This window comes from Amphiura filiformis, chromosome 19 (assembly GCF_039555335.1).
Source record: "Amphiura filiformis chromosome 19, Afil_fr2py, whole genome shotgun sequence".
In the NCBI taxonomy this organism is placed as follows: domain Eukaryota; kingdom Metazoa; phylum Echinodermata; class Ophiuroidea; order Amphilepidida; family Amphiuridae; genus Amphiura; species Amphiura filiformis.
Window position 1 is genome coordinate 22,107,702 of NC_092646.1, and position 14,991 is coordinate 22,122,692.

At 34.7% G+C, this 14,991-nt stretch overlaps 1 protein-coding gene across 1 annotated transcript in view; it reads left to right on the top strand.

Annotated features, from left to right (window-relative positions):
- Window positions 1-14,991, top strand: part of LOC140141049 (uncharacterized) — a 36,165-nt gene that overhangs the window by 247 nt on the left and 20,927 nt on the right. The window contains exon 2 of the mRNA XM_072162827.1: window positions 2,835-2,931. Within this exon, the coding sequence (XP_072018928.1) occupies window positions 2,835-2,931 (97 nt within the window). The remainder of the gene's footprint in view (window positions 1-2,834; window positions 2,932-14,991) is intronic.

Below are 14,991 nucleotides of genomic sequence, written 5' to 3' on the forward strand. Positions count from 1 at the left end.
TCTTAATTAAGTCTTTTAGAAAGATTCTTTTAGAAAAATACATTTTAAACATAGGCCTATATCATATTCCTTAACACATAATGACCCAGTTCTCTAAATTATTGCCTAATTCCCTTTGTTATAAGAATATCGTCATTTTCACCTAAAGTCGCAGCATAATTGACACATTGTGTCATTATGCTTAAATCTGCCCAATTATAGCAGATCCTTTTTTCCATCCCATTGCATTTGCCTTCTCATAATATAAAGGCATATGATAGTTTTCGTATTGTTTTTTCTATGCTATTACGTATTCTTTATATTTATTTTTTACTTATATTCAACTCACTTGAGTGTACCTGTTTACATTTATGTATTTTTCACTTTAATCTTCTTCACGTTCATAAACTGATATAAAATACATTTTACATTGATCATATTTATTTGATATCCAACTCATATTGAGTGTACCTGGTTAAAATGCAATCTTACAAAGTATCGTGTTTTCATATATTATACTGTATCTTATTTAATATTCATATACTATTATATTGTTATCATGTGCCTTGTTACTATTTGATTGCTATGTAAAATGATGGAAAATCACTTTACATAAACTACTTCAGTCTTTAATCCCATATATGACACTTACAAAATGATGCAACATCAATCTGTATCCAATCTAAACACAAAAATGTTCATTAAAATCATAAAATGATTTTTATTGTAGCACCAGATATTAATGCAAAATTATCTATGGTCATATTGCCACCAACCTAAATCTAACACTAAAGTTTACCAAAGCACATATCCTAACCTGTCGTCCAACCGTAAACATTATTAATGACTTTTTAATGAGTACAACTCAATTGTTTCTATTTTATTCCTTTCACTTTTTCACATACCAGTGTTGTAATGGACTTTCAGGTAATAAAATTAATGACCTCAAATTTGCTTTCACGTGACCAAAGCATGCTTTGCAAAATATGTTTGAGTTGCAGTGGTTTTGTTTTTGTTGTGTATTCGTTAGCATGATTATTGAAGCATGAAGTTCATTACGGGTAAAAGGAAAAAACATTCATTGTATCAACCATTATGCATCTTTTATCTTTTTCGCACCGCTTGTTCACTCTGCATGTTGATTTGTTATTACTACAGCTTAGTAATAATTAGAAAAATAGCAAGTTTAGATTACTTTTAGCTATCAATCAAAAATGGTTTGATCACAAATTAAACTTTTCCTAATAAACTTGCATTTGCTAGATCATAATAGCGAAGCGAGAAGCAAATACGGTAGAATGTGATTTAAGATACCACGTGCTTTCTTGGTGGCTCAGTTGGTACAAGCACTTGGTCGAGGCAGCCAAAAAGATCGATTTTCATTATCTAAATCAATATAATTATTGAAAAATAACACCTTGATGTTTTGCAAAGGTTCATTATACAAATCATATACTTTGAAAACTTGCTTGATTTATTGTTGCTGAGTTGTACGTTTTATAAAGGTGATGTTGTTTCAGCCCTCTTTACAACATAACTCAAGAACCACAGGACCTACAAAAGTATATCTGTGATCATGATGCAGTCATGTCTACAGTAGAATTCATCTCGACCTTTGCAGGACTTAACCCCATTAAAAGCTATTAAACCAAGATAACACTCATTGAAACAGCTCAACTGATTAAATCGGATCTTCTCTGGTTGTGCACAAGTAGCCTACAAGTGTCTGTTTTCATGTGCGATATCGCAATAAAGCTGGTATTCATAGCTTCAGTTGGGTAACCGATTATAAAGGAAACGAAAGGAAACAATGGTATGTGTGGCTTTGTTCACGAAATCAGACAATGGCGTGCTTTTTGTAAACCAGCATTCTTGAAAATGAGCAACATAATGATTGTTGACTTAACACAGTTTGGAAATAATTTCTTCATATTTTTGGTGTTATCTGTCGTTTACATGTCCTTCCTAAAACACAAAAGTACGACCCTCTCCAAACACCTAAATTAGCTAAAAATTTAGGACATGTTACAAAACTATATTGTCTAGAATTTTAGAAGAGTACTTTTAATATTGGCCGGTTATTTTTCACACAGCGACGTTAACTAGGCAATGTACTATTACCTATAACATTAACTAAAACACCAAAGTACGAATATTTCCAAACATCTAAATTAGCTAAAATTTAGGACATGTTAAAAACTATATTTTCTAGAACTTTAGAAGAGTACTTTTAATATTGGCCGGTTATTTTCACACAGCGACGTTAACTAGTCATATCCCCATAGTTTTAACGTAGGGCTATTTGTAGGGGTCACGCGTCAATGGGAAAGAGCACTGTGTATTGTGTATAGGAAAACGGACAGTAACTGCAGTATGTATTTGAATTTTTCTACACGCTCGCTATGAAATGATCAATGCAATTTTTGCCGAAGCTCACTACCATTCACTACCAAATCGCAACAGTTTAAAATAATTACTAACCTTGAACACATCTTAGACCAACTCGAAAAAAAAAAAAGAATAATTGTGAGCTTATCATCATCTTGTTGTGATAATTATGTTTAAAAGGGAAAAGTAGCATGTGCATGCACTTCGTAGGATAGATTATGTCTTGTTTTTACATGTTTTGGTACACAGGTATTGTTTTCATTTCTTTTTATGTATTTTGTAATTTTACATTATCTATTTATCTTTTTTATCTATTTATTTATATATTACTTAATTTTTTATTTGTTTTATTTATTTATTTATTTATTTATTTATTTATTTATTTATTTATTTATTTATTTATTTATTTATTTATTTATTTATTTATTTATTTATTTATTTATTTATTTATTTATTTGCTTTTTCAGGTGCATCTTCCCAGAAGAAGGTAAAACATTTATGCCTTTCCAAAATTATTGTCCAATACCATTCGACTGTCAGCCTTGCAGTGGGGAATTAGTGATAGTAAGTAGTTCAAAGTTCACATTCTTTATCCTTCATATTTTTTATTTCACGTTTTTTCTCATATCTTCTCTTCCTCTTCTTGGCGCCTTACATCATTTGGCAAAAATCCCTTGTTTATGAATAATTTATTATGTTAGTTTTGGATTTAAATCAAATACTGGAACTTACTTTTTACAACATTGCTACGTTACGTCTGGAACCACCAAACTTCATCAGACAACTAACCCGCTGATTCCAAAACTCTCTTACAAACTTCTGGATGGTTAAGAACATTCACTCATTAATTTATTATGTTAATTTAAAAGCCTTTTAATTGATCATGCCGGAGAAAGCCAGGCAGTGGCAGGAACATCAAGGTTGTCCGAATTTGCCCATATTTGGTGTAGTAGGGGTGTTTGATGAAACATATTCACTGAAACTTTTTCAGGATTCTGACCCCCCTTGTTAAGGGTTTATAGCCCTTATTTGTTTTGGTACAATCTACCCCCTTAAAATGGATGAATTTTTCCTGAATTTAAGCCAATTTTGTATTCTCATTTTTCACAAGTGGTTGAAGTTATTTAAGTAAATTAAGTATTTGTAGGAAACATCTACCCCGGGCATTACAGAGAACAATTGACATTCAACCAACCCCTATCATTTGGCTCTGGGGGGTGTCTAAACATACCCCCTCAAAATGTCTTAAAAATTGAATTTTATTTGATGAATTCAAATGCAAATATAAAAAATATACATCAAAATTTTGAATTTTTGTTGGTGTCATTAGAGTGACCCAACATGTGGCTGTGGGAAACAAATTAGAATATCTTGGGGCGGTGTTGCTTTTTTTAGAAAATACAGTGTTTCTATATGGTATTTAAGCAATATTACAAAACTGAAAATATTGTAATATTAACGAAATACGTGATTATTTCAACTAAATACTTTATTTAGAGCTGGTTATTAAGTTGAGTAAGGTTATTAATTAGAATATCTTGGGGCGGTGTTGCTTTTTTAGAAAATACAGTGTTTCTATAATGGTATTTAAGCACTATTACAAAGCTGAAAATATTGTAATATTAACGAAATATGTGATTATTTCAACTAAATACTTTATTTAGAGCTGGTTATTAAGTTGGGTAAGGTTTTAAACTTTAATAACATGGATAACAAAATGTTACTAAAATTTAAGTGTTTCTAGATTTTTTTTTTTTTTTTAAAATGAGAAAAACCTAAAATACTGATCAAACACTCAGGAATTTTAAAGAACAGTTTGATTAAACAAACCGTTTATGAACAGATTCAAACAAAAGTACGAAATAAACAATTATTTAGTAACATAAGTAAGAAATAAACAATTATTTGGTAAGCAGCACTCCCTTAAGATTTAAATCATGATCATACAACATTACTTAGCATCAAGCAACATATAAATATGAGTTATTATAGACCTAGCATTCAGTTATTTATTAGTGCATAATCATGATGACACTTTGCATGTTACCGTTCTTTTCGACGCCTAATTGTACTACATGGTGTCGCAGAATGCTTTATACCGTGTTTGAACAAAATATCAAAAATATGTAGTCATATAATGTATACACATAATGTCTTCTATTTATTCTGTAACTTCTATTAGGGGAAAGTGGGGTAATGCCGGACTGTGGGGAATCCCGGACACGTCGATTGCAGCTAAACGGAGAAGGGTGGCACTATTATACTACCTTAGGGTATTAGCTACCTCAAGGTGTACCTCACGTGTACTACTACCAGCGCTTTGGGTCTCGTCTTTCTTTGTGAAAATTACGAAAAAACAGAAATTGTCATTTTTGACTTTTTATCTGACAAGTGATTTATTAGCTGGATGACAGTTAATGCGACAAGGGACACAGATTAAGTATGGATGAAAATTATGTTTGATACTTGATTGTTAGCTGGATGTATGAATTCTGGTATCTTAAACATGGATTAGTAGAACAAGCACTGAAAAAATAAATCGAGACCGTGAGGGGTAATCCCGGACACACATGCGTCTCTATACAGATGGGGTAATGCCGGGCACTTGTTATTTCGAAAATATAGACAACAACAACAGCCCCCATAGTTGTATGCTTCAGGTAACAGAAGTACCTAATACATTCAGGGGATTATCATCCTACTTCACTTTCCCTGTTAGCAACAATCATGTGTCCGGGATTACCCCGTGTCCGGCATTACCCCATCATTTTTTTCCATTTTGTTTTTTAATTATATCTTATTAACTATAGATGGTGAGTTATTAAAAACTGGTTTCTAGTTAGAACATTACTCCTACTTTGCATTGATATGATTTTCACTGATGAACTTTATTTAATCTTGTATCTGTGTAGCCTTAACGAAAGGTGCCCGGGATTACCCCACTTTCCCCTACATGTAGAAACGTCCAATTTCTAAAATCTAAAATTCCTAAGAAAGCTAAATATATGTTAATTTTAGAATTTAAAAAATACAACCGATAGTAATGCCCTTCATACCTAAATAAATACAACTTTCCTGGTATAAATAATTTTGGCACACCCTGTAGTTGAGGACAGGCAAGCGTCAAAATGATATTCTAGCTTACACATAAGAAGTTGTATGGAACTGAAAGTGCAATGTTTACAGGCAGGGTGTCCCTCCAAAAAAGAGGCCCCTCATTGCGCCCTCTTTTTCTCCTATTTCTAAAAAGTTGATTAAATACTTGTATATTTCGGTATGTAAAGAAGCCTTTAATAGTTAGCTTTAATAAACCAAAACAATTATTTCAATCGGCTCACAACTTTTGAAGATATGCTCTTTTGAATAAAAGTACCTGTTTTTCACTCTGTCCACGGATAGCAAACAGAGTGGTTGGGATGGCTCATGCTGTGGAGTGGCCTGCACGATCACCAGACCTCACACCACTTGATTTGATTCCTTTGTGGCAAAATCCAAGATCTTTGCAAACGTATTACTGAAAATGCATTCGCAGGTATCTGGTGCACAGGGATGGTACGCAACGCAATTGATGCAATGAGAACCAGGGCTGAAACCTGTATTCGCCTAGGAGGCAACCAGGTAGAGGGCAGAACAGCACAGTAAACTCACTTCAGAAGAACCAAAGACAAACTAACCAGCCTTTTAGGGCTACCTTTTATCCTAAAAAGAGAAATGACTTATGTTTTAAAGAAAAAAAACTGGAAAAAAAACAAACAAAGTAAGAAACATAATCAAACAAACAAGATTCTTGGATTTTACTCTCAATCGTCCATTGATATTTCTGATCCTGATAATCATGATAATATAGAACAACTCATCCCAACTTACCCAATATTTTATTGAAAAGTAATTACCATTTTATAACTCAAATATTTCAAGCACAATCTAAGTATTCCAGCCAGAATAGATACTTTGATTCAATCATATACATGAAACATGTTTTACTTCTCAAGTATTTATGATGTCTTGCTGTAATGTTATTTCCAGTTCAAAGATGCATTCAAAGGTCATTTTATGATTGTGCAAGTTATCTAGGTTATTTTATTCTCAGGAACAAATAACATAACATGTCTGATATCATGATGTTCCAAGAAGTTTGCTTTAATAAACAAAATATGGATTAGTACCAATCGTTTTGTTCAGCCTGTATATCTCGCATGTAAATGTAGGCCTATGAATCACATTACAGACAGATGTCCAAAACATACATTTCTAAAATTTGATTTGTTGTCACTGTGTTTGAGCCCCATACCCTTACAGATGTCCAGAATAAGAAATGATAAGATTTGACCCCAGATAACCTTTGACCTGACCCCTGCAAAGTGTTCCAAAATATTTCGCTGGTCATTAAGTTTGTTGTCACAGAGTTTGAGTCCCGTACCCCTTACAAATGTACAGAAAATGCATTTCTAAAAATTGACATCTGCATTACCTATTTACCTTTGACCTGACCCCTGTAAAATGTTCCCCTGGTCATGAGATTTGTTGTCACCGAGTTTGAGCCCCATACCTCTTACGGATGTCGAGATAATGCAATTGAAAGATTTTACCCCCTTTAAGAACCAATTCTTTGTACAACTTTTAGACATTGGCTAAAGCCGATGCAGGCATGCAAGTCACGTCATTGTGTTATATGTAATTTGTGGAAGAAGAAGCATTTTTAGTGAAAATCACATTTCGGCCATAATGACCTTTGGATGACCTTTGACCCCGAGTTGGTCATGTAACATTTGTGCCCCCACCAATTGGTCCTTGTGACCAAATATGGTTACATGGTCCTAAAGCATATGGCTACGATGGCTCGTTACAAGTTTGACAGAAGAAAGAAAGAAGAACTGACCAAAAACAGTACAATCGCAAATTGGAAATTTGCGATTGTAATTGAATAAAATCCTGGTTTAATTTAGTGAATACTTCAGTATTTATAAGGCAGTTGCAGTTCAAGCAGCATAGCATGAAATTGACGATCATAAAAGACCATATCTGCCCCAGCTACTAGAAAGGCCTACTGGGACTACATCCTATGGCTAAGATTCTTGGGCACTTGCAGTAGGCCTATAGTGTTTCTAGCATAATTATTTGTGAATGTAAACTGTGATCCAATTTATTTGAAATGATTAACTTACTCCTTTATAAACTCTTGTGATTTATGTTAGTTATCAGCTATTATCACAGTAGCCAACTAATATCTTAGTTTCTTACTCGTAACATTGAGGGCTTTTAGGCATAATTTTTAATAATATATAAAAGCAATATATATGATATACTTAAAAAAAAAGCATAAACAGTAGGCCTACATAATGGACCTACATTTATATTGTAATTTTGTTCATCATGGTTTATCACAAGGTAGTCTTGTATTCAGTATTTCTGTTTTGCATTTTACTCAGATAGCTAAATATGAATTGTTTTGTATTTAGAAACACTTCTGCAGACTTGACATGATTCTGTTTAGAAAAATCTAAAACAATGTCACCATATGAAAACATTTTAAGCATTTTAAGACTAAAAATAGAATTGTCACATTCAGTTTCCTCCAATTTTTAGACTTACAATATCATTTTCAAGAAATTTATTAGGCGAAAATACTGTCTAGAAACACCAATTTTATGCAAATTCGTTACATCGCCCCAATCTACCATTTATTGTTTGGAGTAGACCAATATAGCCTCAAAATGTTGACATTAAAAAAATCAATATTTAAGATGTATATTTTCATAAAAGGGCTTTAAAATTACCCTTTTTTACATTTTTAAAAATGCTAAAGAGGGTAACATTGATGACCCCTCCTGAAAACCCAAGACCCCAATCATTGCAATTTCAAGTTCTATATTACAAATAAACTATGCTCTTGACAAATATTTCAAAATAAAATCCAATCGAGAAGTTGCTGATAGAAAAAAAACTTCATAAACTTTGCCATTTTTGAACTGTTTTCACAGCAATTTTCCAGTGCAAAAGCCCCAAATTAGGGGTACCCATATCTCCCTACCCAGGGGGGTCAGGTGGGTCTAGTCTGACATGTGAAAATATGTCATCCAGTACATCAATCTTACAAAGTATGAACCGATTTGGCCAACCTTCATGTTCCCAGATTTTGTCATATCACCTGGATCTCTCTGGCATGGACAATTAATTTGTAATCGGTGCCCAGAGCTTTTGATCCGAGTAGACTTGTATGGATTCTGATACATCTTACTTTTACTTTTTTTTTTTTCCTTTATATATTTTTCATTTTCGTACTTCCTTTGTTTCTTATTTTATATCAATGCCATAATAAGCCCAATCGGCATTGTAACTTCCGGTTTTTGAGAGCAGTTTTGGGACACTTTGACCTCTGACATGTCGGAAAAATTGTTGCAATTATTATTAATTTATTTATTTATATTGTAATAATATTATCATTAAAGATATTAAAATAATTAATTTATGAAATAACCATGTTTTGGGGGTTTGTTTTTATTCTTGTAAAACATTTTAGATCATAGTTTGTACGCGCAAAAAACAATTTTCCTGAATTTTCCCTATGGGTCAAAGGGCAAAGTGTCCCAAAACTGCAAAAACCGTCCCACAATGCATTGCAAACTTCCAATGCCGATTTGGCTTATTGTTTTGACATAATTAGGAATGATAAACTGATGAATTATAAACTTTAAAAAATGTTATTGGTGCATTGAAATGCTCTGCTATGTGGTTCTTTTATAGCCTGACTTTTGCTACATTTTAAATGTTAAGTAAATTGAATATGATATTAAGGCGATCAATATCATGATATATTCATATTATTTTTATAAATATGACCAGTTGTATTACTCCCATTGACTTTCATATTAACAAGACCATTCTGAAAGTTATTTTAATCCCACATAATTCAAATTGCTAAATGTTGCAACTTTTCAAAAGATCCTCAGATTACATAATAATGTAGTGATCTCTATTGTTATTTCATTTTTACAGACAACCCCGTGTACAGTTGGAGAAGATACTAAGTGTGGTTGCCCAGATGGTACAGATCAGACTGGGGAAACCAGCTGTATTCCTAGTCCACTTTGTATGGAGAACGAAGGAATTGTCAGGGTGCATAAGCTAGGTACACATTTGAGGGTAGCAACATTAAAACACAGCAACATTAATTAAAGCTATTATTACATTAGAAATGTGAAACCGTATTATCTTTGGTCAGTGTCAAAAGCCTAACTTAAAAGGAAAAAATGAGTATGCATAGGGAGTGTGTGGGGAGGTTGCATGCATGGTTTGTATATGGGTGTGGTGTGGTGTTGTGGATGTATCTGTACATTGTTGGTTGTGAGTAAGTAGGGTGGGCATGTGGAAGCGTATGTGTGGAGGTCTGTAGGGGTGGATGGATGAGTAGGGTGGGTATGTGTGTGTGACGAGAGGAGAGACCAATCTTAGGGGGGGGGCACTTGAAAATAAAAGTGACGTACATGTGCCTACCAGCGTACGACACTAGCAGTCTATTGGTGGGGATTTTTGTCGAAAAAATGGGATCATTCATCAGTGGGGGCTCCAAGAAAATAGGGGTCATTCAGTGCGGGGACGCTAAAAACGTGCAAAATTTTGAAACTAATATGGCTACTAAAATGTTAAATTTGTTCACAATTTCAGGTGACAGATATCCATCTCACGTTTGTGAGCCCTGTGAAGAGAGCTACGTACAGTTTAAGAACAACACATTGGATAAATGTCATCTACCTGTAATAGATGAGGAAAAGGAATCTGACAATGATGATGGAGACAAGTCTAAAGAGGACCAGGAATATGCGACTGCATTTGAAATTAAGTGAAACTAGTGAGTATACCAACAGATTGATATAGGTCTTATCAGGGGCCTCCCCAAGAAATACACCCATCATCTCCCCTCCCAGGGAAATTTTAAAAATTGAGAGGTCTGCCAAAACACCCATAGTGGGTAGGAGAACATGAAAACTAATATGAGATACTGTATTAGGATCACATATTAAGTATCATGTGAGAGTATACTCTTGTACTCCAGAAGACAGGATCACATATTAAAGAAAAAGCGCCCTCTGTTGTTATTAATCGTATTTAATGCGTATTTACAACGTTGTGAATAAAATTTGACACCATAGAATATAAAAACTAGTAATTTGATAAGTTAAAATAAGATTTTTAACGGAATAAATCTAAATAATATGATTATGCAGTTTATTCCGTTAAATATTTACTCCCATAATTTCCCTCATTCTTCAGGCCCTGCCCTCTATCGGGTGCTAATTTAAAGTTTAAGCTTGATTGCTATTGTTTCTTTGTAAGCCTGCGGCGCAACCTTGAACAATATTGTCCTTGGCCCAATTGGAAGTAAAATATTGGTCACAATAAATTCACCTTTTCAGTATTGTCATTAGAGAGTACTTTTTCCAAAACTTCAGCACCGTCTTCCTCCCAGAAAAAAATCCTGACTACACCTCTGGGGCTGTGCCTCACAAATAAAGTTATTTCTCCTCCGTGACCATTTTGTAGAGATTTATGATGTATATTTGGGGCTGGCATTTTCTTCGGAAGGGGGTTCCAAATTTACAAAAAGTCGGCGTCAATAAAATTGAGACCCCTTATTTCGGCAACAAAAATGTTATGACCCCCCCCACCACCACCACCACCAATACACCTTATCCCCTAAGCAGGGGGAATAAACTAAACTAAACACACTACCTCTGGTCATCTCGTAAACCCTTACATTTTGGTCATCAAGAATTTTATGACCCCCCCCCCTTATTTTTCTTTCCAAAAATTTATGACCCTCCACGCAGTGTATTTGGGACCCACCCCCTTCCGAAGAAAATGCCAGCACCCCTTAGGCATGCATATAGCGCCTATTCTTGTTTTCTGTTATCTTGTCTTGAAGTGGTGGGTGGATTTGAGCCAGGAGCGGATCCAGTGGCACATGACAACATTTGAGGGGGTAACTTGGACCTGCAGCTATATACATACTGTCCCTTTTTGTAAACTTCACCTCACCCTTTAATCAAGTTAATAATATACTTATTGTCAAGTGGTGTCAGATCTAGAGGAATTGTGCTACGGGCACTAAAAAAGAATGAGTTTTTACCATGCTAGGGGCACTATTTGACGAAATGAGTTTTGTTTTGTTGCAACGAATTACATTATTATTTGTTGGTGGGTAAACGTTTGACTCAGATTATAACTTGCCTGGTTCATCATTCATTTTAATCTGCTTGCTTTTAATTTCAGATGCAACACTGCCATCCACTCAGGCTACTAGTCGCCTGTGTGACACTACGACCCACACCACAACCCATGCCACAACTGTTGCTGTATCATCAACCAAACGCTGTATACATCCCATATTAGCAACTAGCATGGGGATCTTTATCCTTGGAGTTGGGGTTGCAATAGGGGTTGTATTATCCCCTATCTTTAGGAAGAAACCAGCTAATCATGCAAATAATAATAATAATAAACACTGCTGTCTTTATGTCAATCAAGGTATGTAATATTATACCCATTCATGTGTATTTATGTAATATTATTACAATATTTGCCATCATCTGTATCAAAATAATCGTATTATTCAAAAAGAAAGCTTCATATCAATCTGCTCTCCCCTGATTTTGTGTATAATATTATTATTCAGCTTTTGTATGGCGTTTTTGTCAACAGAGTGTATACCGTTGCAACCACGTGGACGAGGCAGAGGCAGAGGGAACCGAGGTATGTAACTTAAAAGTTTAACATAGTGCAGTTATTCTGCACAGCAAACATGATTCGACCTTTGCAGTATTTAAACCGGGTTGTGCTTAAACCTGGTTAACAGGAAATTACTCAAGCAAAATCAATCGATAAAGTCTAGCCCATCCTCCACATTGAATGGTGGACTGTACTTATGCCCAGATATGGCACTTGCCAATCAATAATGACCCACTTGAAATCCCCTGGCTCGCTTCACTGACCAAAGTTATGGACAGATATGGGAGTTGTTTTTGCTGTTATTTGTCACTTACATATTACGGAGGTACGAACATTTGCAGAGGCCCCACCTACTCAGTTTTTAGCCTACGTGTAATGTATACATTATTCTTGTTTGACATCAAGTACATAAAATATCCGTCAAGTGGTTTAGCTTTAATGGCCTTCGGAAGAGAGCGGTTCCCAAGTGAGTGATAGTCAGTAAAAGTTGCATTCGATTTACACAGGGAATTTTGCTGGCCATGCGTGCCCTTCCTTACTAAATCACCACCAAAGTGCGAATATTTCCAAACATCTAAATTAGCTAAAAATTTAGGACAGGTTACAAAACTATATTTTCTACAATTTCAGAGAGTACAAAACATATTGGCCGGTTATTTTTCACACAGATAAGCCTGCTTCTCCAATATGCAAAATTGGATTAACTTGAAACGCCCAGGATTTATAGTTTTTATGACCTTTTATAACACAAGTATACCTCCTATGTTGCATTTGGATGTGGTAATTTTATCCAAAATCACTGGACACTGGTGGGTACCAAACAGTTTGATACGATGTAGTACTATCATCAGTAGACAGCATGACAAAATTATATTATTACTGTCTTTAGTCTGGTAGGCCTATTATATCTACTGAAATACTTTTTTTTTTTTATCATGTAAATCAATGGCTGCACTAGTGCCCTTTGCTGTGCGTACATAATCCTCCTTGTCTTACTTCCTCTGACTTTCTCTGGTATGAAATTGCTTAATTTCAGTAAACTCAATTTAGATATTAATAATGCTTTTTCTGTAAATTCCTTTTAGGAACGGGTGCAAGCCGTGGTGGTTGTGAAGGTCTACGAGGAAGAGGAGCCAGACATTAATGAAAACTAAATCTTATTTAAGTTATTTTATAAGCCGTTTCACCTGTTACCATTCCAGAAAAAAACTATTTTGTTGTATATCACAATATTTAAAGTTATAGCCAATCAGATTTTGAGAAGAAATGACCCTGTTTATACTGTAAAATATTGAAAACAAAACGTGAAATGTATGGTCTGCTTGTCCTTCCCCCTATCATTGAATATTGAATCAAAATTGTTAATAATGATTTTTATTATGTGCTGTTGTAAAAGGGTGTAAAAACCTATGTTTTCCACTGCAGAAGATTCAAAAGTCATGGAATTTCAAATTTTATTCTGTTCATATGTATTCCAGAAATAAAACAACGGAATGAGTGGAAACCTGTGAAAGTCTTGTTTTTTAAATCGAAAGAGAGAAATCAAACTTAAGTGTAAAAGAGAGGTGAAGGGAAAACATAAAAGTTGGAAACCCGTGTTCGTTTCGACAGATGTTGGTTTGAAGCTACATGGTGTGTGTTGTTGTATGATGTCGGTCATATATTATTTGTTGATCGTTTGGTGATGCAGTTAGACAAACTATTTTGTACAGAAAATCTTGGCCTTAAGCTATATTTATATCTTTTTATGCATTCGTTATACGTTACGTTACATTTCCCTTAACATTCTAACCATTTCTTAACAGCTTTAGCTCCTAAATGAATTCTGTATCTGTCCCTGAGAAGACAAGTTAACCAATGTTTATAGCCAGTGGCAGTACAGTACAGTACAGTAAACAATTTTAAAATGTGAAAAATATTTTAAACAACACTGTTTACGCCGGTCACTCTACCAACTTTTTAAACAACAGTTTTTAAACATCTGCGTTGTTTAACTTTAGTTGTTTAAATGTACACAGTTGCTTAAAGTATTTTAAACACTTTTTTAAACAATAGTTTTTAAACATCTGGGTTGTTTAACTTTAGTTGTTTAAATGTACAAATGTTTAAAACAAACAGTTGTTTAAAGCTGTTTATGGTTGTTGTTTAAAACAATTGTTGAAAACATACCTAATTGAATAAACTTGTTGTTTAAAAGTTTTAAACATTTTTGTTTGTAGAAATCAATTTACTTGGGAGGATGGACAAGAAGAACTGACTGAATAAAAAATAAATAAATAAATGTAGATATTTATATAGCGCTTTATGCCGTAAACAGCCTCAAAGGGCTTTACATTTATTCCGCTGTCATTAGATGTCGGAACCACGTTTGCAACCTACAAGTGGCGCAGGGTCCATCGGTACAACGACTGTGACTACCCCTAACAGCTTCCCATTGCACCTGGGTGGGGTGAGGCAAGCGAGGCAAAGCACCTTGCCCAAGGGCGCAACACGGTGGTGGGACGGGGAATCGAACCCACGCACAGTCGAGCAAGCTCTCGGATTATGAGTCCAAGGCCGTAACCACTGAGCCACCGTGCCCTCGTGAATGAGTCGACACCCATAGAAGCAGAAGTAGCATATGCATGCATGCACATCAGCCCCATGCATCTGTGCATGAGCAGTGTGAATGTGTTTGTGGTTAAGCTTACACTCGCACTGTACTTGTCACGGCTGCATACTACTGCACAGCTTGCATTATTTAGCATGTACAACACACAACTGTATGTTCATATAATACTCTATCACATCAAATAATAATTAAACCAAACACTTCCCTCTGAATGTATCAATTAGGTCTAGCATCCCACTTTTGGAGCAAGTCAATCACATAGTCATCCGCCATGATGATGAATCTGA